Genomic DNA, 27,793 nt, shown 5'->3' on the forward strand with positions numbered 1-27,793 from the left:
GCACACACGCTTTTCAAACCGCTAAAAGGTCCGTTGTTTATAAAAAGTTTCTATACGAAAGTTACTTAGAAAAATCATTTTGATCCAATTTTTTAGCTAAATATTTAAATAATCATGCACTAATGGATCGTTTCGTTTTTCGTGCGCAGCAGATGTATTGGGACAGTGATCACGGAAAAACTGCCTAGGGTGACAGAGCGGTGCACCCTGTTCCCAACCAAAATAGTGATAATGGAAAACGGAACGGTCCATTAACGCATAATTAATTAAGTATTAGCTATTTTTTTTTAAAAAATGGATCAATATAGATTTTCTAAGCAACTTTTATAATTTTTTTTTAAAACACACCTTTAAAAAACGAGAAAGCGGAAAATGAGAGAGATGGATTGGTAACTAGCGTGTGCGCCTGGTGTCATGTTCATTTCACTTCCTACTAGTAACGCTTATTTCTTGGACGAGAAAGGAAAGCTCTGAATTACCCTTGGGCTTATCAATCGTACAGGCCCATCTCAATTCCCAAAAGGCCAATTCAGCCCAATTCTATTCCACCCACCAAGGGCACTACCGTCATTTCGCAACGAAAATTTCTCTCTCCGTCCGTTTCCCTCCACTCCTCCAGAGAGCGCGCGTCCCAAAAACTTCCTCCACTCCACCCACCCGCATAGACCTGGTCCATACACCGAACCCACATCCCCACCCTCCAAACCGCCTCGAGATTCGCGCAACCGCCCTAGCCTTCCCCACTATAGTACTCTCCGCCTCCTCCCTAGGGTTCCCAAAAACCCTCCCCCGAATTCGAAATCGAATCGCCTCCCACATCTCTCTCTCTCGCGGAAGCTTCTGGAAGGTTCGGAGGCGGCGGCGGCGGAGGCGGCGGGGACGACGATGGAGCCGCAGCTGACGCCGGGGGCGGTGCAGGCGATAGCGGAGCACCCGGACGGGACGGGGACGATCCAGCCGGTGCTGCAGGTGGTGGACGTGCGGCCCGTCACCACCAAGAACGCGCCGCCCACGCCCAAGCCCGCCGAGCGCTTCCGGATGATGCTCTCCGACGGCGTCAACACGCAGCAGTCCATGCTCGCCACCGCCCTCAACCCCCTCGTCAAGGACGCCACGCTCCGCCCCGGCACCGTCGTCCAGCTCACCGACTTCATGTGCAACACCATCCAGGGTAAAAGGTCAGCAAACCACCACAACACGCGCCCCCCTTCCTCTCTTCCCCTCTGATGAGACTCTTGCAGTCTTTTTGGTTTGGATGTTTCCGCGAGAAAGATTGGATCTTGATGTGTTAGTTCATCTGGTTACTGTTTTGAGAAAAAAGATTTGGTCTTGCGGCGATGCGCGGGTTGGGAGAGGAGGGCTCTGTGTTTAGGTTTCTTTGGATTGCGATGTTTGCAATCCAGATTGGATAGTTCAAGAAATGACGGGTTATAATTGGTGCATGCCTTCAGGTGTTTGTTCTAGATGGCCTGTGTCAGTTTCCACTTAACTGTAATGCCTTCTCAGATAAGGAGAATAGTTGCTTCTTTTCCCCTTTGGGGTGTTCGTTATGTAAAGATGCCAATGCAACGAAATATTTGTCTGTTACTACATTGTTGGGATTCTGTGATTTACATCTAGATCTAATTCGCACAGTAGTCTTTATGTCAACATGGGGGACAGTGAGAAGGTCACATTGCTTTTTCAAGCATTAATTTTTTTCTTCTACTCAGTATACCTTGTTCGTTCTGGTCTGTCTGGCATGCGATTACGGAGTTCTCAACTTTTCATTAAGTTACAGTTGAACAGGCTGTCCTTATTTTGAATCATCATGGTAAAATTGGGGGCTATTGTGTTGATTCATTGTATTGAACTCTCAAATGAATGTTTTGTTTAAGTATGTACGGTGGCTTGCATGTGATCTCATCTTATCTGTAGGTTCTAAGGAAGGTTTGCTTTTCCATCTCTACATTGATTTCAGATGCGCTTTTATCTTTGTCATGTTTCATCCAACGAGATTTTATCACTTTGGGGTTCTATTGTTAGCAGTTGTCCAATGTCGACAAATATTCAACCTGCAAATATGTTTCAACTTGCAACTAATTTGCTGGCTAGGTTGGTTAGTAAAAGTGTACTGTATTTTGAGTAATTTCTCAGAGTATTGTCTTTCATTTAGGTTTCCATTAAACCATTGAACAAGTCACAACGGCATGTTGCAATGGGCTGAACTGTAGAACTATCATTCATAACTAAGTGTGCAAACCTTGCTTTTTCTGTAGGGGTGTGTTTATCTTTTCACTGTTTCATCACCCTCAATTGAGAAATCTTACCTATTTATGGTTTATGTGCTCATTTCTGTGTATCAGTTTGGTTGATGTGATTTAGAACTGGCCTAATGCCTTCTAAAAGGAACATCCTATTTGGAACTTCAGATTATTTTTTCTTCATTTTTATGAATCACTATGACCACTATAGTTGACAATTCTTCAATTCTTTTTTTCAGGATTATTATTGTTGTGAAACTTGATGTTCTGCAAAATGACTGCATTGTAATTGGGAACCCTAAACACTATGAACCAAAGAGTCTAACTAAGGAGCAAGACCCTAACTTACAGGCCAGTGTGGCTCAAACCAATAATGGAACCTATTCTGGTGGCGCAAGCATGCTGGGCCCCTCCGTTGCGCCAAGGGCAGAGCAGGCTGCTAGCAACAGTTCATATGGTGGACCTTATAATAGTGCTCAAGGAATGTTGGGTTCTTCTATTGGCAGGACAGTTGAACCTGGTCCTGCAAATGTTTCTGCTGTTGGCTCTTACGGTGCAATATCAGCACAGAACACAACGAATGCCAACATGATGCAGCCTACATCTCAGCTGAACATAATGAATGCCAACACGATGCAGCCTACATCTCAGCTGAACACAATGAATGCCAACACGATGCAGCCTACATCTCAGCTGTCCTCGTTGAACCCTAATCAAAACCAAAGGTTTGCAGCTCCTGCTTCGGGTGGAGTCTTTGGCCCTCCTGGCAATGCTTATGGGCAGCCTTCACGTCCTTCATATCAGCAGCCACCTCCAGTGTATATGAATAGAGGGCCTGCCTCTAGGAATGACTCTGCAACTCGTATCATCCCAATTACCGCGTTGAATCCATACCAGCCTAAGTGGACAATCAAGGCAAGGGTGACAGCAAAGTCTGATATCAGGCATTGGAGCAATGCCAGGAGTTCAGGAACAGTTTTCTCGTTTGATCTTCTTGATGCACAAGGTGGAGAAATTCGTGCACAATGCTGGAAAGAATCGGCTGATAAGTTTTTTGGCCAAATTGAGGTTGGTAGGGTGTATTTGATATCTAGAGGATCACTGAAGCCCGCCCAGAAGAAGTATAACACTTTGAACCATGATTATGAAATAACTCTGGATATCGGGTTATCAACTGTCGAGGTTTGCTCTGATGATGATAACAGCATCCCCAGGCTGCAGTACAATTTCCGGCAGATCAGCGAACTAGAGAATATGGCTAACGAGACCATTGTTGATTTACTTGGTGTTGTTACATCAGTTAGCCCTTCTGCAACAATAATGAGGAAGATCGGCACTGAAACCCGGAAAAGGTCTATTCAACTGAAGGACTTGTCTGGCCGGAGCATTGAAGTAACATTATGGGGAAACTTCTGTGATGCTGAGGGTCAGCAGTTGCAGTTGCAGTGTGATTCTGGTTCGAACCCTATAATTGCTTTTAAAGGTGCCCGTGTGGGTGATTTTAATGGCAAATCAGTGAGCACAATTGGTTCAACCCAGTTAATTATAAATCCAGACTTTCCTGAGGTGGAAAGGCTGAGGCAGTGGTACATGACAGAAGGAAAAACTGCTCCTTGCATTTCTTTATCTCGAGAAATGCTTAATATGGGCCGGACTGATGCCCGCAAAACAATTGCACAGATCAAGGATGAAAATTTGGGACGATTAGAGAAGCCAGACTGGATCACTGTTAAGGCTGCAATCTCCCATGTGACTACTGAGAGTTTTTGTTATCCAGCTTGCCCAAAGCTCTTGCCCGTCGGGAGGCAGTGTAATAAAAAGGCAATAAATAATGGTGATGGGATGTGGCATTGTGACCGATGTGATGAGAGTTTTCAAAATCCTGAATATAGGTACATGCTTAGGTTCCAGATCCAAGACCACACTGGTAGTACCTATGCTAGTGCGTTCGATGAGGCAGGTGAGCAGATTTTTGGTCGCAAGGCAGGAGAACTTTTCTCGATAAGAAATGTCGACCAAGATGATGCACAATTTGCAGAGATCATAGAAGGGGTCCGGTGGCATCTATATCTATTCAAACTGAAGGTCAAGGAAGAAACCTACAATGATGAGCAAAGCTTGAAATGCACCGCTGTCAAGGTTGAAAAACTGGACCCATCAAAAGAGAGCAACGTCCTACTTGGAGCGATTGACAACCTTTTACTGGACCCAAAGGGGCAAAGTGATCTTGCCCCTAATGCTGGTTTCACCGATCCGGTAGGCGGTCACGGTGCGCCTACATCTAGCAATGCCTATGCCATGAATACTGGTGGCGTGAATCAGTTTGGGCAGCAAGCGAGTATAAGCGCCGGGATGTCTACTCCACTAGCAGCAACACGAAACTTGCAGACATGCAGCATTTGTGGAGCAAATGGGCACAGCGCCCAGATCTGCCATGTGGGTGCAGATATGGATATGCAGGAAACATCAGCCGGTGGAAGCTCCATGGGTAACTACAACTCCATCGCTGGCAACGGCAGCTCGGAGTGTTACAAATGTAAACAGCCCGGGCACTATGCTAGAGACTGTCCAGGGCAGTCCACTGGTGGCTTGGAGTGTTTCAAATGTAAACAGCCTGGGCACTTTTCTAGAGACTGTCCAGTGCAGTCTACTGGTGGCTCGGAGTGTTTCAAATGTAAACAGCCTGGGCACTTCGCTAGAGATTGTCCAGGGCAGTCTACTGGCGCCCAGCACCAGACATATGGGAATAATGTTGCAGCATCAAGGGGTTACAATAGGCAATCCTTTGTTGGTGGCTACTGAAGTATTTTGCAAGGGAAGAAGCAGCAGCAGCAGCAGCATCTTGATTTTGTTCATCTTGGATGGCATCGGTGTATCGTGTATAGTTGTTAAACCTGCCTTATGTTTATGCCTTTATTACCTCCAATGTCCACTGGGCAGGGAACCTTGTGATCTGGACTTTGTATCGCTACCTTAAAAAGTATATTGTCCTTGTCTGCAATCTTGTAAATTTCAATGCCTGCTTACTGCTTGATCGGCAACTATTTATAGTTCGCCTAAAGTGCTCGCTCTGTAATAATATTTGGGCTTTGCTAGTGTGCTTTCCCCCCCTTTTGGCTGGGAATCTAGATAATCAGATAATGGCAATTGATCTGCTTGGTTCATGCATTTCCCAAGTACTGGATTGTATCATATGGGACTGAAAATTTTCATGACCTGGAGATATTTTCATTATAAATTTTAGAGGAAAAAAAAACATAGCCTTGTGTAACAGCAAGGTTTTCTTCTGTAGTACTACCTCTTTCCAAATGTTTATTTTGAGCTAACCAACGCAAGTGCTTTTGCGGTCAGTGGCATTGCATTGTCAAATGTGGAAGTCATGTTTATCCTCTCTGCAGAGTGTTGCTTGTCTGATGATTCTATAATTTTGTTTTAGCGCCTGGACCTTCTATATCTGGCACTGGCATGATTTACGGGTATGGCTGCATAATCTGGAGAGAGATTTGCATTATAAAGATGAGAGGAAGAAATGCGTACACTTGTGTTACAGCATGGTTTGTGTTTTTACGGCCAGTTGCATTGCATTGTCAAATGTTAGTAGTAGTATGATGCTTTTATATGTTTTTCTTTGGCAATCTAATTTCGCCTATGCCTTGGTTCCGGGTTCTGAGTTCTGACAAGTGACAATTCTCGAACTCATTAAGCACAAGCCTATTTCACCCTTACAACAATTCGGAAGAATATAGATGGGTTTTAAACATTTGATAATATTTGCTCCCCACTCAGATTTGGTTACTCGAAATTGTACAAGACCTGACATTCGTCATCTGGACACTCTAGTAGATAAACGTGCTGGCTGATGCTAGATAAACAGATGTAAAGATGACCACTTCACCATCAACCGTAAAACCGGACGAAGATCACCAAAAATTGATACTTTGGAGCAACGATAGGCAGCTTCGATTCAGATAGCACAATACTTAAAAGACCACATACTAGCATCGAATTGATACATCTCCCCTCCAAATGAGGCTCCAAAAACTATCCATTGTTTGATACAGCAAGCAATAGGATGTGAGAAACTGAGATTGGCATTTGTATTTCACTACTCTCATCTGATGAGACATGACTAGGCTGTAACTGAAGCTGAATCTAAAGAGGAAGATTAGTGTGGGATTGCAGACAAAACTGCTACTACTTCCTTCCTGCACTGCAAGAAGAAGAAATCTGTATCCAGTCTGTGTTGAACCCCATTAAAGCACACACAGCAGCTTCGATTCAGACAGCAAAAGAAACATTCTGATAGATAGCATCAAATTGATACTAGTATTTCGTTTGTGTCAAAAAAACTCTCGATATGTCGTAATCAAAGCTCGAAAATCCCATTTGTTTGATACAGCAGCAACAGCAAGAAAGGAACCCCTACTCCGATCCAGCCACTGAAACAGTACTAATGAATCCGGATTCGCGCATTCATCCTATCTGATGTGATGAAAAGAAGCTAGAGTATAAGAATCTAATCTGGGAGAAGGTTGAGGTCAGTCGTCGAAGGCGGATGAGGGGTCGGCGAGGTGGGCGAAGCGGGCGGCGGAGGCGGAGGAGAGGAGGAGGAACTTGCGGACGCAGGACCTGACGCAGTCCTCCTCCTTCTTGCCGAGGGTTCGCCGGTAGAAGGTGGTGACGCAGTCGGAGAAGCACCGGTGCGACACCCAGTTGTACAGCCGTATCCTGCGTGCACAAAAATCCATCCATCGCTACTCCACTCTCTCTGCGAGGAGGAAGGGAAGGAAAGTAAGAGATTAAACGTACGCGTCTCGGGTCTGGAGCTTGTCGGCGACGGCCTCCATGCGCGCCTTGTCCTCCTCCTCCTCCCCGCCGCCGGCGGCCATGGCGGCGGCGGCGTCCATGCTCTTCTTCAGTAGCAGCACAAGAAGAAGAAGAAGAAGGAGAAGGAGAAGGAGAAGCGTAGCCCAAGCCCTAAGGCCCTTTAGTATAGTTGAAGTGGTGAGATGGGCCGTGGTGGGCCTTCGGTAATTGAGCCCATGGGCTCAACCCCGAAAATGCCAGTGGGCTAGGTGAGGTAAACCGTGCACGTGACGCTTTCAGTTTCTTTTCTTTTCTTTCCTTATTATATCATCAAAAAAAGAAAAGAAAAAGAGAAAAAAAGGTATGGAAGATACTGTATAGTATACGCTAGCAGCATAAGCTCCGTCCGTATAATTATTTCTTGTACGCATATGATGTACAGTATGTATTTTACGAGCTGTATACTACCATTGCGTTGGATTTATGCTGGAGCTATTTGCCTATGTAGTGGAGTATTCTAGAAGGATGCTTGTGCGCCGTCCATTGCCTGCAGAAACGGACGGCGCGGGTGGGTGGGCCCCACAGGGCGGTGACTGACGCGTGGGCCACCACATTGGGATTTGGCTTTGCTTTGCTTTCGTGCCTTGTCAGCCGCTGCCCCCGGCCCCTTCTTCTCCTTCTTCTTCTTCTTCTTCTTCTTCTCCCTCACCATCACCAACAAGAGAGAGGAGGAGTGGATTCATCGATCGAGAAGTCGAGGTAGTACATACGTTGGATTGGATTGGAGGAGGAGAATGCCTCGCGGTGGGTTCTCGGGGTCGATAAGCTCGCCCAGGATCGACGTCGCCATCGACATGGGGAACCCCTTCCTCAACCGCACCGTCGACGGCTTCCTCAAGATCGGCGCCGTAAGTAACCATCTTAATCTATCCCATTCCCCCTCTCTCCTCTTAATCACAAACTCCTAATCCTCCTAAATGCATTTCTTGTTTTGTTTTGCAGGTCGGGGCGTGCAAGGTCGCCGCCGAGGACACATTCGACTGCCTCCACAGAGGTGAGATATCGTCAGTCTTTCTACCCTTTCACCTCCTCTCCTTTCTTCCCCAACTCCGCCCTATCTTGCACAGTTGCATTATACTTCACTATACAAAGTTTCTTTCTTTTTTTTTCACCTTTGGGGCTAGGGCTGCCTGAGCCTCACACCACCAAAATAAATTAAATTGCACGCATCCCAAAGTGGAGTACTCTGGTGGAGTGGAGATTGGGAAATTGAAAGTGGCTTCCAATCTTTGGGTCAAAGGATTATATAATCGAATGAAGGCAACACATCTATGGCCAACAAGTCATGGCTTGTCGATTTATCCTCACCACCAGAGTACAATCTGTATCCATTCATTCACTTCACTGTCGGCTGAAAGGCATATTCCTTTTTTTTTTTTCTTTTTTGGGTTGATGGAGCTTGGCTCACTTGATATTGACAAATCAAATTCAGTTTGTCGATAACAAACAATTTAATAATTCTATTTTATCCAAGGCTCACTTGATGGAGCAAGGCTTTTCTTATGTATCGGCATGGTACCTGCCTGGCACTATATAGTATATACTGCAAAAATATAGCACTAGCATGATGAATACATGACAATAAAATGGGAGTATTTCCATATATACAATAAAATGTGACCGTGTCCTGTTTCTATATACATGTACACAGTGTAACATAAATTCATTCTGTTTCCTTTCCAGGGGATGTTTCAAAGCACAAGCTTGAGCATATGGTCAGTATTTCCATGGACTTCCTTATCTATAAAATTTTCATGGAGTCTGTTCAACATGGTTTTAAGACCTGAACCCATGTTTTCAATTGATGAGTATTTTATACATGCAGCACACACATCTTTGCACCTATCTGAAAGTGAATCCAGTACAAATCCAAAATTAGTGCACCACAATTTCCTGAATATTTTGAATAAATTGATATAGGGATGCCCTTGAATTACCCCACAAAATGGATAAAAGGCGCTATGCAAATCAGGATTTCTATCTTAGTATCAATCCAACATGTTGACATGTTTTCATCTTAAGAAATTCGATATGCAAAACCATCACCCTGCACCTCCATAGCGTAGTTGCACTGTAACTGTGGAATTCTTCTTAAAATGTAGTTGTTTCTTTAGTATTAAGGTTCCATCTATGGTTCACTAATATCCTATGATGAATGCTTTTGCAGCTGAAGAAAATGTGCAAGGAGGGTGCCTATTGGGGTACATTTTTGTTGACTTGCAAATGGATGAATGAATTGGCATATATGCATTTATTCATTTTTTTTCTTATGTCACCTTTTTGCCGGGTCGTTTTCTTATGTTACCTGAGAAACCATTTTTCTCTGACAATATGCAGGTACTGTTGCTGGGGTGTATGTGGGCATGGAGTACGGAGTGGAGAGGATTCGTGGTCGCCATGACTGGGTACTCCCTCCATTTCTTTTTATTTTTTACCATTGGTTATTTTTTAAACTCTAATGAATTCTGAAAACTATGCAACATTATCATAGTATGTTGTGTCATAATATAACTATACAACTTTCACTCACCATAACTAATTGATGTAAAAGTTATTAATGGTCAAAGTTTGAATAGTACCAGCCAACATAACAAGTATTTTGAAATGAAGGTAGTATAGTAAATATCTATAATGGATCTCTCTCATTTTCTGTATTTGATTGAATCTTTAGTTATGTTGAAGGGAAAAATAAATATGCCTTACCTTGAAAAATATTGTCAACCCACTTCAAATTTGACCGGTCCTGTCACATATAAGTACTACTATTATTTTTTGACATTGACAATGCCTAGGCTAAATATCACTTCGACCACCAATTTATATATTAATATATACCAAAAGCTCATAAGTTGTAGTAATAATCTATTCTTTTAGATGAATCCAGCCACATCATTTTCATGTGCCAAATATTCGTAAAGGTACTGCTAAACGAAGTTGCAATAGCTTAACTGCATAAATGAAACTCTTACTGGAGGAGAAAGCCTTATTAAGTTTCTTTTTGGGGGAGAATAGTACTAAACTTGGAGGAGTAAGCCTTAAACTGATTTTCCATGGATAGTTTGTTTTAGTCAATATTTAGATTTATGAACTCCAGTGTTTATTACTCTGTACTGTATAATTTATGCTTGGTGCTATTATTTGATCTTGATTCATTATTTTCCGTTTCCTCCTGGGATTTTTGCAGAAGAATGCTATGATTGGAGGTGCTTTAAGTGGTGCTCTGATCTCTGCTGCCAGCAACAACCACAAAGACAAGATCATCAAGGACGCCATCACCGGAGGCGCTGTTGCAACAGCTGTCGAGTTCATCAACTACCTCACTTAGTCATGTAACTGCGTTTTTGCAGTGGCTTTTGTTGGACAGCAAGAATAAGAGCTTCTTCACTGAAGCCATGTTCAGTTTAATAAAATGTTACCTTGTTCATCCCTGCTTCGTTCCCTGCACTTGTGATCTCAGTACTTATTCTGAGTAATTATTCTCCTGATATTCGTGGCTTGCAGTCGTCAGTATGACCTTGTGATGATTTGTTTTAAGTTGAGAAAAGCCATATTTGCAAGTTGCAGCAACTGAGATTGAAGCTTGTATGCAATAATTACTTGATGATATTGGCGACTCATGACAGGAAAGTTGTCTAAATTTCCCCCCAAGTGGTGCCCTCACTAGAAAGAAGATGGTAATGATCAGGTGTCTTGGCTTGTTCTGGTGATTGGTGGTTGCATAATCTTGATTTTCATATCTCTATTTCTCCCTTATTTTCAAGATTTTTTCACCATAACCTTGATTTGCTAGTTGAGCTTGGAAGCTTCCAGTTTCAGATGAAAATCACTTGTTTTTTTCCAAGGCCATTAATCCCCTTTTTTTCAGTTTCAGTTTCAGAGTAATAATCTTATACTAGAGAGAAACTGAACCGACAAGAGATATTATTCGTCCTCGTCGGTTTACTGCAGTCCAGTACTGTTGGAAATAACTTTACCTTTTCACGTGATGCTCCAGTGCCAATAATTGATGTGCTACAGTAGTCAAATGTTTTTTTTTTCCTTGTAGTTCCAATGATATTCTCATTTTTTTCCCCTTGTTTCAGGTAACAAGAAGAAGTCGATTGTTCGTCCGTGAGCTGTCGTTTTCGTTATCTTTATTCACGAATTTGCTGCACCGATCAAACCTGATGGTATTTTGATTCGAGAGGTAACCGGCCAAATGGCAGCGATTTGTGAACAGGAAGCAATATCTCCATCGATTGATCGGTCATGTCCCTCCTCATATACCGCACAAGATACTCCCAATTAAGAAAAGAGATGCTAATCAAGTCTCTCTGATGCTAAGAACACACAGCTAATCAATCACCATTAGATTCCAGACCAACAACAGTTTGTCAGCTGGTTATAACTCGACACAACCATATAATCCCTCTGCTAAGAATAACATTTTGTTGCATCAGAAATACTGCAATTAGCAGGATTTGAACAAACCAGCAGACAACATGTTTGTCAGCCGCGACGTTTCGTCAGTAAACTGTACTGTTGGACCTGACCTGACTGCAGGCTATTACTCTGAAATTGTTCTTCACTCAGGCCAGCACTATCATTGCCATTGGGAATCAACTCTGCACAGTTAATCTGTTTCTTCTCCCTCCTTAAGAGTAGTAGTTTTATTGATCCTTTTGCGAGGAGAGAAAAAGGTCACTGCTTTCATGATTAAGCTGATTGTGGAGATGTCTCTTTTTTCAACCATGGTGGTTAGTGTTATGCTTCGTTAAAGAGAAGGCTAGTAGTAGTTGTACGCTGCCGCCCACTGTCAGCTAGAGTCCAACACGGTCGAAAAGATCATCGAGCCACTGATGATTATACTTGCTATTTCTTTAAACTTCAGTATCTTTTCTGATCAAGAGTAATTTCAGTTAGCTTTATCATGATCATTATTGTCGTAACGTTTTTAGCTCTGCAGCTAAAAGCATGCTAGTCGGTTTGGTTGAGGCTTTTTCTTTCTTAATGAAAAGCCGTGGGGCGGTAATTCCCTAGTGCGTCGAGTTCTTGTTTTTATTTCGGCCAACACTTTTATGCCGTGCGGAGGATTATCCCCTCGTTTATTCAAAAATCATCTGTATAGTTATGAAAAAAAAATCGAAAACAAAATGGACAACATTCATACAACATACATATACAAGTCCACAAAATTTTACTAAACTCAACTCACACATCAAGAAATAAAAAGAAAAAAAAAATCCAACGTATGAACAATGCTGGTGATATTCACACTTAAAATTTGTCTTTCTTTCCCCTCTCAATTTGTAGGTCAGGTTTGAATTTATTTTTTTAGTAGATGCTTACCATACTCTAGACTATTAAAAAGATTTAGAATTCTTTTAAAACCATTTGTACTGAATTTAAGAGAAAAATGTATCACGAGGGAATATCCTGGAGGGATTATAATTCATCTCCTTATTATTTAGCACTTTTTTTTATCTACAGAGTTGAAAGGACATGGCATCACAATTACTTTCATCTTTCATGCTCAGCCTCAGACGTCTAATTGGCTAGTATACTAGCTTGTTAGGTGCAAAGTCAAGCAAGAGAATTTCAACTGTGGCGGTGTTTAATTCTCTTTAAACTTCTAAAAATTCCGTCACATCAAATGTTTAAATGTGGACAAAAAAAAAATAATTGCACAGTTTGTATGTAAATTGCGAAACGAATCTTGTGAGTCTAATTACGCCATGATTTGACAATGTTGTGCTACAGTAAACATGTGCTAATGATGTATTAATTAGATTTAATAGATTCATCTCGCAGTTTATATGTGGAATCTATATATTTTGTTATTAATCTATATTTAATACTTAATACTTTTGTCCGTGTATGTAAAAAAATTTTGACCAAACAACTGAACACGGCCTGTATATGTAACCAAAGAAAGATCAAAGGAGAGGAGGTAGCTACTCCTACAAAGAAAGAAGAAACGATGAGATTTGATTGCCTACTACTCCAGCTAGCTAGTATACAGTACTCATACGTGTCTATCCATATTCCTGCTCCCAATGCAAAAATGCAATGGCGAGATTGCAAGGTTGTGTGGGTGGTGGACCCTGGATCGATCACCTCCATTCTTTCTCCGCATCTCGCCACAGTACGCTTCGCTGCTCTCCCGCCTATATATACCACCTCCTCCTCGATCATCAGTTCATCAGCAACCAAAGCAAGAAGCAATTCTTGAGCTCAATCAGCAACAACATCTATCTCCTTCTTGCTTAGTTAAGTCCTTCGCCCTCCCAAGAAGAAGAAGATGTCTTGCTGCGGCGGCAACTGCGGCTGCGGCAGCGGCTGCCAGTGCGGCGGCGGCTGCGGCGGGTAATTAACTAACTAACTAACCAACTGCTAATTAATTCACTCAAGAAACCATTGTGACACGCACAGATCGATAACTGATCAATATTAACATTAATATGCATGGATGCAGATGCAAGATGTTCCCTGATGTGGAGGCCACAGCCACCACCAAGACCTTCGTCCTCGCTGCTCCATCCAACAAGGCGTAAGTTTCATCATTAATGCTAATTAATTGATCTGTCATTCCTGTGTGTGTTCATCATTAGTGTTAATTAATTGATTGATCTGCCATTCCGAAACAAAATTGTGCTGGATTACAGGAGCTCTGGAGGAATGGAGATGGCGGTGGAGAGCGGCGAGAACGGCGGCTGCGGCTGCAACACCTGCAAGTGTGGCACCAGCTGCAGCGGCTGCTCCTGCTGCTCCTGCAACTGAATCTATCGTCGTCGTCGCCCGGCTGCATGAGGATTTATCGTATGGATGCTGCTACTGTCGATCAGAGCTTTGATCGAGGCCTTAATTTGCTTGCATTAGTACCCAGCTTATATGTAGGCAGGCCTTGCCTTTTGCTCTGACGCCTAAATAAAACCGTCGTCGTCGTTGTCAGTGTGTGCGTGTGTCGATCAATGTTGGATGGATCCCTAGCTAGCTTGGATGGATCATCTATCATCATGGTGATCTCATCATGTACTCCTGCTCCATCTCCTCATGCGTGCCAGGCTTCTTAATATAATCTACCTCTGCTTTCATCCCATTTCTCTTACTGCTTACTGCCCTTGTTTAATTTCCCTTTGGTTCTAATTACCACGAGGAAATTGTTGTTTTTTCACTAATGAAAACTCTGCAAAGTTAAACTGACCACAAACTAGTTAACACAGAGACTGCATCAGCTGAAAGACCTGAAAATTCAGGAACGGTAAGTCGGTAACTCTTATAACTAATGTCCAAACTGACAAGAAAACGGTCATGTTTTTTCACTGTTGAAAACTCTGCAGAGTAAACTGTCCAGAAACTAAAACAGAGTACCGCATGCATCAGCTGAAAGAAATACCTGAAAAATTAAAGCAGAAAACGTCACCATGTTAACTACTCCAAACTGATCATGTGTCTGATCATCGTGTGCAAAGAAATCTAATACTAGCTCCTTGGCTGTGTAATGTCTGAAATCTTTTCAGCACCAGGATGCAGGGACACTGAAATCAAAGCAGAGAAACTATCTAAAAATCATAACAATGGCTGCATGCCTGCATCAGCTGAAAGAACAGAAAAAAAACAGGAACAGTAGCTGAAAAGAAATTAATCATGTCTGCTAGGCTGTGCAGTGTCTGAAATCTTTCCACTACCAGGATTTCAGCAACACTGAAATCAAAGCAGAGAAAATTACAAAATACTGATACTGTATCACTGTAATAACAAAGCAAGGGCCATGACTACAACAATAGTAGTGTGATTGTGAGTACAGTGTGGTCACTGGTCAGGCAGGCTACACAGACAAAGGACTCAAGGACATGGGCCCGGCCTGCACTACTACTCTAGCTGAATGAGACGTCTCCATCTCACAGAACCGGCCCAGCCCATCACATGCATGCTATAGTGCTATACTGCACACTCAATGATTAGAAAAGATCTTGCTACTTTGTACTATGCCTCTAATATTTACATATGAAATAAAGCTGGTAAAGTAGAATAATTTTCACAGAAGATACTGCGGACTTGCTCCACCCCTTCTGGTTTGGGTGATCAAAGAATCTTGTTTTGTTATTTGTAACATCATATTAATATATTATCACTGATATATACTAGAGAGTAGAGATTAGGTTGAATTTGTGCCATTCAAACTGTTAAAAAGAAGGTGAATATGTTCTATAAGTTTTAAGGAGGCAGAAAACAAAATTGTAGTTGTTAATTCTGTCACGGTTAACATGTTAAAAATTTTGAGCAATTGTCATTTGAGACAAGACGATCTTTGAATTGGAGATGTGCCTGCAGGAAGAACAGACAAAAGGGAAAAAAAAGTTAAGGAAGAGACAGGTGATGCTCATCCAGTCTAATCATGTCTACTAAGAATCATGTCCAGGGAACAGATGAGCTAGCATCAAGTTCTCCCAAGCACCTCTCTTCCACCCAAGAGGCCAAGACAATTATGCAGATTAACTTACACACTTCATCTCTCATCTCAGAAAACAAATTTAATCAGACGCTTGAACCTAGTGAAACAAAAGATATTGCCTAGTTGCAAGGAAACATGAAGTCCCACATCTTTTCACTTATGATTATACTTATTAGCCAAAATTTGAATTTTCGACCATAAATTTAGAGTTGATTTTGGGGTTTTTTCATCAAAGTTTATTTTTCAGCCTTTGCTTTTAGATCGCTAAGAATACGTATATAAAAGTTTTATTCACAAACTACTTTTCATTTGCAAATATGCCATTTCAGTTATTCCCCCGAATAAGTGAAACGATAGGTCCGGAAAATTTCTGAAAACAAAACAAAGTCCAAGGAAAATCCTGCTACTCATCATATAATCTTTTAGATAATGGATTAAACCGGTCTCTACATCCAAACGAATGTACACAGCCAAGCTACTCATCATATACAATCCATTGATCCTCTCTTCCAGACAGAAGTTTTATTTTATTATTTTTTTTAACAAATATAAAACTAATGCATTATAAGTCCCACTGGCCAAAAGCGTAACATTACGAGGTTAAGTGTTAGACTTGGTCATACACATACAACTCGACCCAGTTAGAGCCTAGAGATGATTTCATGAATATTAACAATTATACACTTGCGTGTAATATCAAATTATGTAAAACTAATGTATGGCTCATGGATCAAGATCAAAGAAGAACATCAGGAAATTCAGCTACTAAGATTCACATATGCCTGAAAAAATACACCAACACCAAATCGGGTATGACTTGCAAGAAACAACCAGTAACTTTGTAGTATGCATCCTCCACAAGATGAATAAAATAACCACACATAAAAATTAAATCCTATTTATGAAAGTATTAAGATCGATCTACGAGTCTTTAGTCCAACTTGATGAATAGGAAATTAACAATATTGCAACTAGCGATATAATTTAATCTATTGAGCAACTGAAAAAAAAAATTAAGGGGGCTATGAGTTTGGAGTGTTATACTGTTATGTTCTGAATTGGACATTGCACGTTGTACTCTTTTCTATTTCCATGTGGTTTGTTTTGTTCAGTTTTACATATGGATATGTCATAGGGTGGAACTTCACCCCCCCTAATTTTTTAGCGGTTCTTTTCAAAAATTGTGGGGAGAGGACTGGATCTAAGAATAATTAATAGAGTGAATAAATGTATGCTTCTTGCTGTTCTATGCTGGCAATGATGGCTAAACTGAGAAATGGCATGGTTTCCAGAGATGATATAAATTGCTTTTGACCCCCATTAACTATGATGTTTTGGATAACATTTGTTATGCTATAGTGGAAAATACTACCAAAACCCGAACCCGCTGAAGCTAGGCTATCTATCTATTAAATTATTAAAGTGATAGAAAAATGAGCCTCCACGTTCACTCTCATAGCTTAGAAATTCTCATATTAATCAGAGAAAAAAACAGAGCCCACATATAAATACAATTTAGAAATAGCTAAAATTCGGAATTAAAAAATAAGGGATATTGGAATAGGAGACTAGAGTCCATGCCGGTATACAATTTAGAACTACTGGAGTTTGGAATTAAAAAAAGAATATTGAAGAAGAGTATAGAGTCCATATAGAAATACAATTTATAAATAACTGAAATTCAGAATTTAAAAATAAAGAATATTAGAAGAAGAGTATAGAGTCCATATATAGAAATAAAATTAAGAAATAATAGAAGTTCATAATTAAAAAAATAAATATTAGAAGAAGAGTATAAAGACAATATAGGAATTTAGAATTAACTAAAATTCGGAATTAAAACAATAGAATTAAAAGTAGAGTTTAGAGTCCATATAGAAATACAATTTACAAATAACTAAAATTGGAAATAAAAAAAATATGGGAATAAGAGTCCAGAATCCTTATAGGGATACAGTTTAGAACTAACTGAATTCAAAATTAGAAAATAAAGAATATTGAAAAATGAGTTTAGAGTCCACATAGAAATACATTAGAAATAAGAAAATTTCAGAATTAAAATAAATAATATTGGAAGAAGAACCTAGAGTCTATATAGAAATACAATTTACAAATAATGAAAATTCAAAATTAAAAAAATAAGGAATATTTGCGAGTCAAGAGTCCATATAGGAACAATTTAAAAATAACTAAAATTTAATATTAAAATAATTAATAATTATCACGTATATACAATACAATATGAATATTATACATTAGTAGTTTGGTAAAGTTAGTACAAAATTTAAAATTATATTGTCATTTTAATAATAAATTGAATATATATATATATATATATATATATATATATATATATATATATATATATATATATATATATATATATATATATATATATATATATATATATATATATATATATATATATATATATATATATATATATATATATATATATATATATATATATATATATATATATATATATATATATAGGACACTCATATGGGGCACCATGGTGCCCGGGCACCATGGTATGAAATACACAAATTCGCCCAAATTTTTCAAAATTTTCAAATTGTGAGTATATACCTACTTATAAGTATTCGATTCATACCTATACCTAGCAACAAAACAACTCAAATTTAACTTTATTTTATAATTCATTATTACATACCTAACTAATTATATGTTTGGATGCTATATACCTAGAATCAAAATCTAACAAAAGCAAGTTTGAATTCAGTTCAAACTTGCTTTGAACTAGTTAGTAAAGTAGTTAACGTTAATACCTAAATATTTGAAAAAGTTTCATACTCATTTGAATTAGGTATATAGTAAATTTCAATCATGGTGCCCGGGCACCATGGAGCACCAAACAAATTTACTATATATATATATATATATATATATATATATATATATATATATATATATATATATATATATATATATATATATATATATATATATATATATGCTATTATATGAGAGAAAATATAATAATGTTAGCCATGCAATCTGTGCAGACTACCATGCTAGTTAGAGATGATGGTGGCATCCCTGCATGAAGCCATGGACAAGCTTAGACCCTCATGTACATGGGCTGGATGATTGATCTCCTTTTGACACGTGGCCCGGGGAGTTTGGCCCATGTTCTGGTAGGGGAGGTAATGAGGATTATTCTTTAGAACAATTCAGATTATATTAACTGTTAGGTGCTTTACTTATGTTATTTTGTTATGTTAAGCTGGTAATCCCAACAGAAAATCATGGGTACCTATGTCGCTTTTCTATAAAAGCTGGGTCATTCGGCCTTTGGTCTAGGAGAAAAAAGAAGAGTGGGTTGTTATACACATACAACTCCACCCTAGCTAGAAATGATTTCATGAATAATTAACAATTATGTACTTGTGTGCAATATTAAATTAAAGAAAACTAATGAATGTGTCATAGATGATGGATCAAGATCAATAACGTACGTACCTTGGCTATTAAGATTCACCGATGCCTACCAAAGAAAAAAAATCACCAAATATATGCCAAATCGGGTATGACTTGCAAGAAACAACCAGTAACAATGTGATATACATCCTCCCACTTGATGTATAAAATATATAAAATAACCACACGCAGAAACTAAATCCTATTTATGAAAGCACTAGGATATACGATTCTCCAATCCAACTCAACATCATAGGAAAGTATATTACAACTAGCAATTTATATAGATGATGCATGTTACAGACTAAGATCCATAGGATATTCGTCGTCTTCTCACCCATGATGCTTTCAACTCATAGTACATATATTTCATTCATTGTACACAGCTGCACATATAAATATAAAACTAAATGCACATTGTATAAGGAAAAACCACTTGCTATGTAGTATTTTATGTGTGCAAGTAGCAACCAATATACAACTCCAACCTGGGGGTTGCATTGACTTGGATCCATCTCCCATCCAATTGATCACCCCAGGCTGCTTAATTAATTTGTTTAGTGTGTTCACTGTTACTACTGGTCAATATATTGATTAATCTGTGTAAGTTAAGCCTTCTCTTACTTTGCAGGTTGTCTTTGATTGGCTATACTCTAATCTTAGTCTTGAACCTTCCATTAATTGATTATAAAGTCAGATGTGTTTACTCTAGATGATGATGATGCATGCATGCCTTGCAAATGTCGGCATGGCGTAGCAGCAAGGCAATCTTAAATAAAGTGTGTATATACATTACATTCTTGTAACCTTTCTATCATATCCTATCTTACTATAAAATTAATCCCAACTAATTTTTGAAACTTAACACGTAAGTATATCACATTATCACCCACCAACAATTATTATCAAGAGTATTTTAAATCACATAAAAGTGTGCCACATCAAATACTACGTACATACATCAATACTTAATTATCTTTTACTTAGTATATGCATGTTTGATCGTGAAGTGTTGGAATTTACCTTTCATTGTCTACAAACGCATCAATCGCTCCAGGGCGATGCGGGCGGCGAAACCTCACCGTCGCCTCCTCACTCTCCTCCTCTCCCCCACCTCGCTGCCGCCTGAGCAGCCGCCGGCAAAGCCGGGCGGCTGCGAAGACGGCGGTGGCGGGCCGGGGCTCCCTTCTCCCTCACTCCCGGTCAGCCGATTGGGACGCCGACGACACCAGAGAGCGAGAGCGCGGCCCCGGCGACGACGGCCAAATCCGGCGCCGTTGGGTTTGGATCCGGCCCCTTGGCCGGATCTTGGCTGGGACGCGCGGGTCGGCGACGGCGTGGCGCGTGGGCCGCGCGGAGGCGGCGGAGGGCACGGAGGCGGCGGCCGCGGCAGCGGCGTGGGAGGCGCCCGTGCGAAGGTGGTGGGGCAGAGGTCCGCGGCTCCGGCGACGGGCAGGCGCCAGATCCGGTCGCCCCGCTTGGCCGGGGTGACCGGCGATGGGCTCGGTCGATGCCGGCGCCGCTCCACGGACCTGGCAGGGGGGTGGCTGGTGGCGGCGATGGTGGCGGATGTGGCGGCGACGAAGTTGGCGACGAAGGCGGCGGACTGCGGCGCGTGCCGCGACGCCAGCCCTCGTCAAGAACCTCGCCGCCACGAGGGAGGCGCGTCTCCCGTCAATTGTATGCCGTGCCCGTGACGCCTTCCTCCATGGCGCCGGCGACCCGCACTGCGCGCTGCACCTTCAGGTCTGCGCCACCCGGCCGGTCTGGACGGCTGGCAGCTGGCGACGATGGCGGCTGGACGGGGGTGGTGGTGGCGGTGGCGATGGCGATGGTGGCTGGCGGTGGCGGCTGGCGACGGTGGTGGCTGTGGCGCTGGCGGTGGCGGCTGTCGACGGTGGTGCAAGGCCATCATCCGGGGCTGACGGTGCGTTGTCGTCGGCAGCGGCATGTGGAGGCGGGGAAGGAGGAGTTCGGGTGCGGGCGCGCTGTCGAGAACTGTGGGCGGTGGCCTTGGCCGAATTTCTGAAGGGACAATGTTGTTGACCGACAAAGATCCTTCTTGTGTGGATTGGTGGTGTGGTTTTGGACAGGGAATCGCGGGCGAAAGCCTTGTCGAGCCGTTTGGCCGGCTAACGACGGCGACGCCGTTTGGCGTCGTTCCCCTCCTTGGAGGCGTCGTTTTAGATTACCCCTCTCCTTTCCTAACCATATTTTCCGGGTGAAAACCTTGCTTCGTTCCGAACGAGCGGTGGCGGCGATCCACATCTCATCCTCCTTGGGGGCACCGCTTTGGAGAAACCTCTTCGTGCAAGGATTGTCTAAGGGTCTATGTATTGGCTTCGAACTTCAGTCTTAGGCTTTGACGAGGCATTCTAGCTCCACATTTTGTTTTGCTTTTCTTAGTTTGGGTCCTCTCTTTTCCTGTTTAGTGTGTTCAACTTGTCTTGAACTACACTCTCTTCTGGAGTGGAACTTTGTAATAATTGGCTGTAGCTCTTTTTGAGCAAAGACCGAGATATTATATTCCATTATCTAGAAAACAAACGCATCAATACTTCTCTTTTACTTGGTATATGTTTGATCTTGAAGTGTTGGAATTTACCTTTCATTGTCTACAAACGCCGTAAAATCTATCTATTATATACTAAAAGTCCATTAAACTCCCTACAAACGCTCTTAAGCTGCCACGTGTCTCCCTCAAAACACTCTCAACTTGCCACGTGGCGTAACGAGAGGAATTCAGCACCTCGTAGGGCCCGCACATTATTTCCATAAATATATGTACGTGTACACAAGGCAAGATTTGAAATCTATCTAAAAGCAAAACATGTACTTGTCGTGAACGAACATAGATTAGTTACATATTTGTGTGTGAGAGGCAATATTCCAAATCTCTCAAAGCAAAACATTCCAAATCTCAAAAAGCAAAATTTAGATCACTAGGAAAGATTATTAATTGCAACAAGGATTAGTTCCATATACATGAGACAATATTCGTAAGGCTTGCATGCATATATATACACCCCGCCAGCATGCGACATTAGTCGATTCCGGAAGAAGTCGATTCCGACGACGGAGCAGAAGAAGTCGATTCCGGCGGACGGAGCAGAAGAAGTCTGCGGCACCTTGCGAATCATCTTTGGCATAAGAAGGTATATCACGCACCCACAAAAGAACACAATCATGACATCATCTAATCATGATCTTGCAGCTAGGAAATAACATATGCATCTATACAGTTTTGTCATCATATTTTCAGCAGAAGAAACTAACATTGCACCTACAAAAGAACACAATTACGATATCCTGTATTAGTTAGAGGTACATTATGTTGCATCTATGTATACAATTTTGTCAATTTTTTTTCCAGCACAAAAAAGTAACCTTGCACCTATCAAAGAACACAATTATGAGAGTTTGTATTAATTAGTTCTATAAAATAACATAAACATGTATACGACTCTCTGTCAAATTTGTTTAGTAACTATATGCAGTACTACTCATTTGCAGATAACATGGCACCTAGCAATTTGATTACTGCATTAACACCAAAGAACGATAGGTGGAGAATCAAAGTAAAAGTTATTAGGCTATGGGATGCGGTTAATCCTACAATGGTTGATGAGTTCTATGGTATACAGATGATTGTACTAGATGCAGAGGTATGATTGTTGTAAACATGTGATTTAATATATTGTTCTATTATGTAAATACTATTTTTTTGGTGCAGGGCAACTCAATACATGTCTCTATCTCAAAGCAATTGGCGAACCACTTCAGGCCAAAAATTAAGATTAACTCAATATATACTTTTAAAAATTTCAAAGTTATGGAACATGATAAATACCGTGTCCTAAAAAACAATCTGAAAATCCTTTTTTATCATGATACCATAGTAAAAGAGGTAAAATCAAAAAGACAATGTTTCTTGGACTATTACTTCGAGTTTACAGACAGGAAAACATTAAGGAGTAGGTTGAATAAAGATCAACAGTTATCAGGTATGTGCATAATCTTACTTCTTTTAAACATTGTTATTTGTACTAAAGACCTGTTTGTATTTAGATGTGATTGGCTTACTTAGCGGGATGAAGCCGATCGAGCAAAGAATGCTAGGAAAAAACACAAGCAGGGAGAGGGTTTGCAACATGCGTGAAATTGAACTCCTTTTATTAGAGTAAGATTGTTGTCTGCAAATTTAAACCAGCACTAATACTTTCTATGTGGTATATTTTACATGACTTTATTGCATTTGTAGGGGAGAAAAAGTTAAAATTACTCTATGGGGAGATATTTTAGCAAATATGGTTGACGACGATTTGCTTGGGAAGCAAACTGTGTTCATCGCCACTGGACTTCTGGTTAAAGAATATGAAAGTGAGGATGTTATTTTTTTCTAATTTAACGTACTTATAGTTTTAGTAAACTAACGACATTGATCATTTAGAATTATTATCATTTGGAGTAACAAGTTCAACAGAAGTTTTTTTGGATATGGAAATTCCTGCAAGCATGGAAATATTGAGCAGGTGTGCAGTAGTAGCATTTAAATTCATATATATTTGTTGATTTGTCTAAAATTATCTGATGGATTATATTGCATTTTATTTATAGGCATAATGCTGAAAAGGTTTTGCCCACAATGATTGAAGTGGACGCAAGCACTCAAGGAACCATTGAAGAGCAAATGTTCTACAATAGAAAGACATTGAAAGAAATAACAGAATTGCGATATAGTAATATACAACAGAAGGTACATATCCATTCCTATGTTACGTTTATTTTTCATTTGTGTATTTAATGTTGGGAAAAATCTACTTGATGGCTGATGTAATGAGCATTACCTAAATTAAGTGGTACGTTTAGTCGTGAAGTCATCTTTAGTCACTCTTTCAAGCTGATTAGTTAACCAACATTAATTTGTTTTTTATTTAGGAATTTATATGCACAGTCAAAGCTAAAATTGAGGAGATTAAATCAAGAAATTGGTGGTATATGTCTTGCGATAAGTGCTTTTGTGGAACAAGAAAGGAATCAAATGTATACATTTGCAATTCATGCGGAAAGGAAGCAGTGAACCCAAAACCACGGTAAGCATGCTCTTCAAATTTTATTTGACATATTGTAGCAGGTATATTTACCATTAACGGCACATTGTACCAGGTATGTAATAAACCTTGAGATAAGTGACCACACTACTAGGACGACATGTACAATATTTAATGAGGAAGCAGAAAGAATATTTGGTCATAAGTCTGTGTCCACCATGCTGGAGGAACAGAATGGACAAATTGATATGATTCCTGATACAATACGTCAGATATGTGGAAGAATATTGATATTCAGATTGAAGTTGACTAAAAGGAATTTAGAAGAGTGTAAGGAAGACTACAAAGTGAACTACACTTTTACACCTAATGAAAAGCTTGAGATGAATTATGTAAATGACAAGGCAGAAGAGGTATGACTATTTGCATTATTCTTTTTTATACATGTTATAGATCTTATATTACAATATAAATATTAATTTGCAGTCAATGTTGAAGTACAACGATGATTATGGCTTCACTGATTTGAAAAAAATATTTTTGTAATGCATATGATATATATATAATTATTTATTGGATGTTCTGTAGTTTGGGCAGCACAATTTTCAGGTAAAAGAAGAGCCAAAAAATGAAAGTAGTGATGATTATGAAATGAACAATCATCGCAAAACAAAGAAAGAGAGATCAAACATGAGATCTACAAAAAGATCAAACAAGGTATGTATAATTGCTTTCTTACATAACAATTCGTAAAGTTGTTTATAGTAGTACACTAATAATGATGTTTTATAGGAACCATACATTACCGATTCTGATGGGAAAACAAATGAAAAGGCAATCACAATCGATGATGATTCCGAAGAATCACTTGATGATTATTTTGATGAAGAATACAATAAAAAGGTTACCCAGGAGAGTACAAAGACAAATCCTTCTAAAAGAAGAGTTACAAGACGCTTTAAAATAGCTAACAAGGTACTTCATTTATTTACTTTCCAAATTCACTCAATTTAGTTTTCACATAAATTATTTACCATTTCAATATGGCACTATGATATAGGCTAAGAAAGATCTTATATTACAATATAAATATTAATTTGCAGTCAATGTTGAAGTGCAATGATGATTATGGCTTCACTGATTTGCAAAAATCAGAAGATGAGGTAATATATAACAAATAAAAAATATTTTTACAATATATATTATATATATAATTATTTATTGGATGTTCTGTAGTTTGGGCAGCACAATTTTCAGATAAAAGAAGAGCCAAAAAATGAAAGTAGTGATGATTATGAAATGAACAATCATCGCAAAACAAAGAAAGAGAGATCAAACATGAGATGTACAAAAAGATCAAACAAGGTATGTATAATTGCTTTCTTATATAACAATTCGTAAAGTTATTTATAGTACTACACTAATAATGATGTTTTATAGGAACCATACATTACCGATTTTGATGGGAAAACAAATGAAAAGGCAATTACAATCGATGATGATTGTGAAGAATCACTTGATGATTATTTTGATGAAGAATACAATGAAAAGGTTACACAGGAGAGTACAAAGACGAATCCTTCTAAAAGAAGAGTTACAAGATGTTTTAAAACATCTAACAAGGTACTTCATTTATTTTACTTTCCAAATTCACTCAATTTAGTTTTCACATAAATTATTTACCATTTCAATATGGCACTATGATATAGGCTAAGAAAGGAAAATGTTCTGAAATGAAAACTCAGAGAAATAAGGTACAATTCTTACTTTTCTTTCATATACAAAACGATTTGTCAAACTATTACTGACATGTTATATACAATTGATGGGTATTAATAGGAACCATATACTACTGATTGTGAGAAGATAGCAAATGACAAACCAATTTCGCTTGATGATGATTTTGATGAAGAATATAATAAAAATATGGTCATGGCGGACACCAGTACTTCTAAAAGAAAAGTCAGACACTACATAGGACAAACTAACATTGTACTTCATTGAGTTTTACTTTCTATTTAATGTTACCTTTCATGTTTGTCCATTAATGTCAATATGCTATTGTGCAGGTAAGGGGAAAAGGTTGTGGAAAGAAGAGTACAAATATGGGAACTTGCACAAAAAGTGCAATTGAAAATACAATTCAAGATGATGAAGTATTTGATATATTTGTTAAATAAATCATGTATTTTAACATAAAACTTTTTTAATTAACTAACTAAGAACACAAAATTTAGGTGCATGACGGAAAAATTGCTTCAGGAACTGCTAAAAGACCATCAAGGAAATTTATAATTTCAGATAGTGAGGTACTGCATGAGACAATTTATCAAGTTATTAATTAATATATTTTTTTTTGTAACAACTAATTTTTTTCCCATAGGATGAGCACAGCAGTAATACAAAGGTGACTGGGGACAGCACCAGCTGTAATAGTAGTAAGGAAGATATAAACAAAGGTCGATGCAATTATAATATTGAGAACATTAAAGTTCACATGAATGAGCAGTCCAGTCGATGCAGATCAACAAGGATTAGAAGACCACCCACCCGATACTCATATTAGGTACAACATATTACTTATGGGAAAATGTTGGTTGCTTTAGATTTGGTTTGATTAGTAAATTATAATAATATGGTCTTTCGTCTGCAGGTAATTTATCGTCAAGAAGGCCCAAAAGAACCAATTAAAAGGAGGGTTCAGCCAATACTTTTTATTGAAGAATAGTATTATATATGTTCCTATTAATTTTTATGTTCATTAGATATTGTCAGATGTAACGTACAACTTGCACTTGCCAAAGGAATCCTTGGATTACTTTGTTTATTTCTAAGATAGAGAGTTAATAACATTCAATATAAATGCATGCATGTACCTTCAGTACATGTATATGAGTCGATCCCTGCTTGCTTCCTCTACCGTTGATATCCTAAAAGCATATAAAACAAGATCAGTTGATTTAATATTTCTTAATTAATACAAATCCCCAAGCAAGAAACTTAATGATTAAAAAAACTTGATTATGTAAAATGGAAATCAATCAAGAAAGATGAGCTCTCGGGGCTACCTTCGCTCTCAGCCATGCTTGATGTTGCTGCACCTGCTATCCGCACTGCCCCAACACCTGCCATCCCCACTGCCCCATTTCCTACAAATACCACCTCCCATACCAGAGCCAACTAACCGATGGCTAACACTACTCCTGATCTAGACATCCTGCGGTGGATCTACCAAGGCACTGACTTGGATGCCCTATGGTGGATCTAGCCAACCAGTCTTTCAGCCGTCGCTACCACAAGGCATTCCCTCTCAAATCGGCTCCGATGGATGAGTAGTGGAGGAGAAGGTAGTGATGAGTGAGCTAGATAGATTGGAGAAGAATATATGTTCAGATTCTCCGCCGCCTGGCCTTCGCCCTCATGTGGCCATTCGGGACAGGAAGACAAACGCGACCGCAGCGCAGATATGTGGCCAGGAAGGGCTTGGGAGGAGATAACGATGTGCCTGCAATTTTACACTTTGGTCCTGCAGTGGATTTTAATTTATAAATGAGCCCTCAGTCTATTATCAGTACTTCAGTAATGAAACGTGTTTAGTATTTACCAAAATATAATGAATCTCCTTAGGATGATTGTAAACCTTTGGATGTTCTAAATAAAACCGCATCAAAGGAACTTTCCAAATGTGTAATATTTAAATGGATTTTACAATAATTTAATTAACTTCTGTAAAAATCAGGCAAAAAATATCTAAT

The 27,793-nt window shown here is 39.6% G+C and overlaps 4 protein-coding genes and 1 long non-coding RNA gene across 5 annotated transcripts; 3 read left to right on the top strand and 2 right to left on the bottom strand.

Moving 5' to 3' along the window:
- The first annotated feature begins 777 nt into the window (after positions 1–777).
- LOC4337594 (replication protein A 70 kDa DNA-binding subunit C-like) lies at positions 778–5,490 on the top strand. Its single transcript, NM_001420037.1, has 2 exons — positions 778–1,178; positions 2,483–5,490. Exons 1-2 carry the CDS (start codon positions 886–888, stop codon positions 5,043–5,045), a joined length of 2,856 nt encoding a protein of 951 aa, NP_001406966.1. The 5' UTR covers positions 778–885; the 3' UTR covers positions 5,046–5,490.
- A 736-nt stretch (positions 5,491–6,226) lies between these two features.
- Positions 6,227–7,197, bottom strand: LOC9271541 (mitochondrial import inner membrane translocase subunit Tim9-like). Its single transcript, NM_001420035.1, has 2 exons — positions 7,053–7,197; positions 6,227–6,971 (listed from the first exon to the last, which is right to left on the bottom strand). Exons 1-2 carry the CDS (start codon positions 7,148–7,150, stop codon positions 6,782–6,784), a joined length of 288 nt encoding a protein of 95 aa, NP_001406964.1. The 5' UTR covers positions 7,151–7,197; the 3' UTR covers positions 6,227–6,781.
- A 526-nt stretch (positions 7,198–7,723) lies between these two features.
- On the top strand, positions 7,724–10,608 carry LOC4337595 (outer envelope pore protein 16, chloroplastic). The gene is made up of 6 exons (NM_001420036.1): positions 7,724–7,957; positions 8,052–8,103; positions 8,793–8,824; positions 9,277–9,310; positions 9,447–9,514; positions 10,294–10,608. Exons 1-6 carry the CDS (start codon positions 7,844–7,846, stop codon positions 10,432–10,434), a joined length of 441 nt encoding a protein of 146 aa, NP_001406965.1. The 5' UTR covers positions 7,724–7,843; the 3' UTR covers positions 10,435–10,608.
- A 2,611-nt stretch (positions 10,609–13,219) lies between these two features.
- Positions 13,220–14,187, top strand: LOC4337596 (metallothionein-like protein 2C). Its single transcript, NM_001402474.1, has 3 exons — positions 13,220–13,454; positions 13,564–13,638; positions 13,754–14,187. Exons 1-3 carry the CDS (start codon positions 13,390–13,392, stop codon positions 13,866–13,868), a joined length of 255 nt encoding a protein of 84 aa, NP_001389403.1. The 5' UTR covers positions 13,220–13,389; the 3' UTR covers positions 13,869–14,187.
- A 7,733-nt stretch (positions 14,188–21,920) lies between these two features.
- LOC107281023 (uncharacterized) lies at positions 21,921–27,515 on the bottom strand. The gene is made up of 3 exons (XR_001545903.3): positions 27,107–27,515; positions 26,915–26,968; positions 21,921–22,270 (listed from the first exon to the last, which is right to left on the bottom strand). It is a non-coding gene; the product is annotated as an uncharacterized lncRNA (long non-coding RNA).
- Between the last annotated feature and the right edge of the window lie 278 nt (positions 27,516–27,793).

Source organism: Oryza sativa, chromosome 5, assembly GCF_034140825.1.
Source record: "Oryza sativa Japonica Group chromosome 5, ASM3414082v1".
NCBI lineage: Eukaryota > Viridiplantae > Streptophyta > Magnoliopsida > Poales > Poaceae > Oryza > Oryza sativa.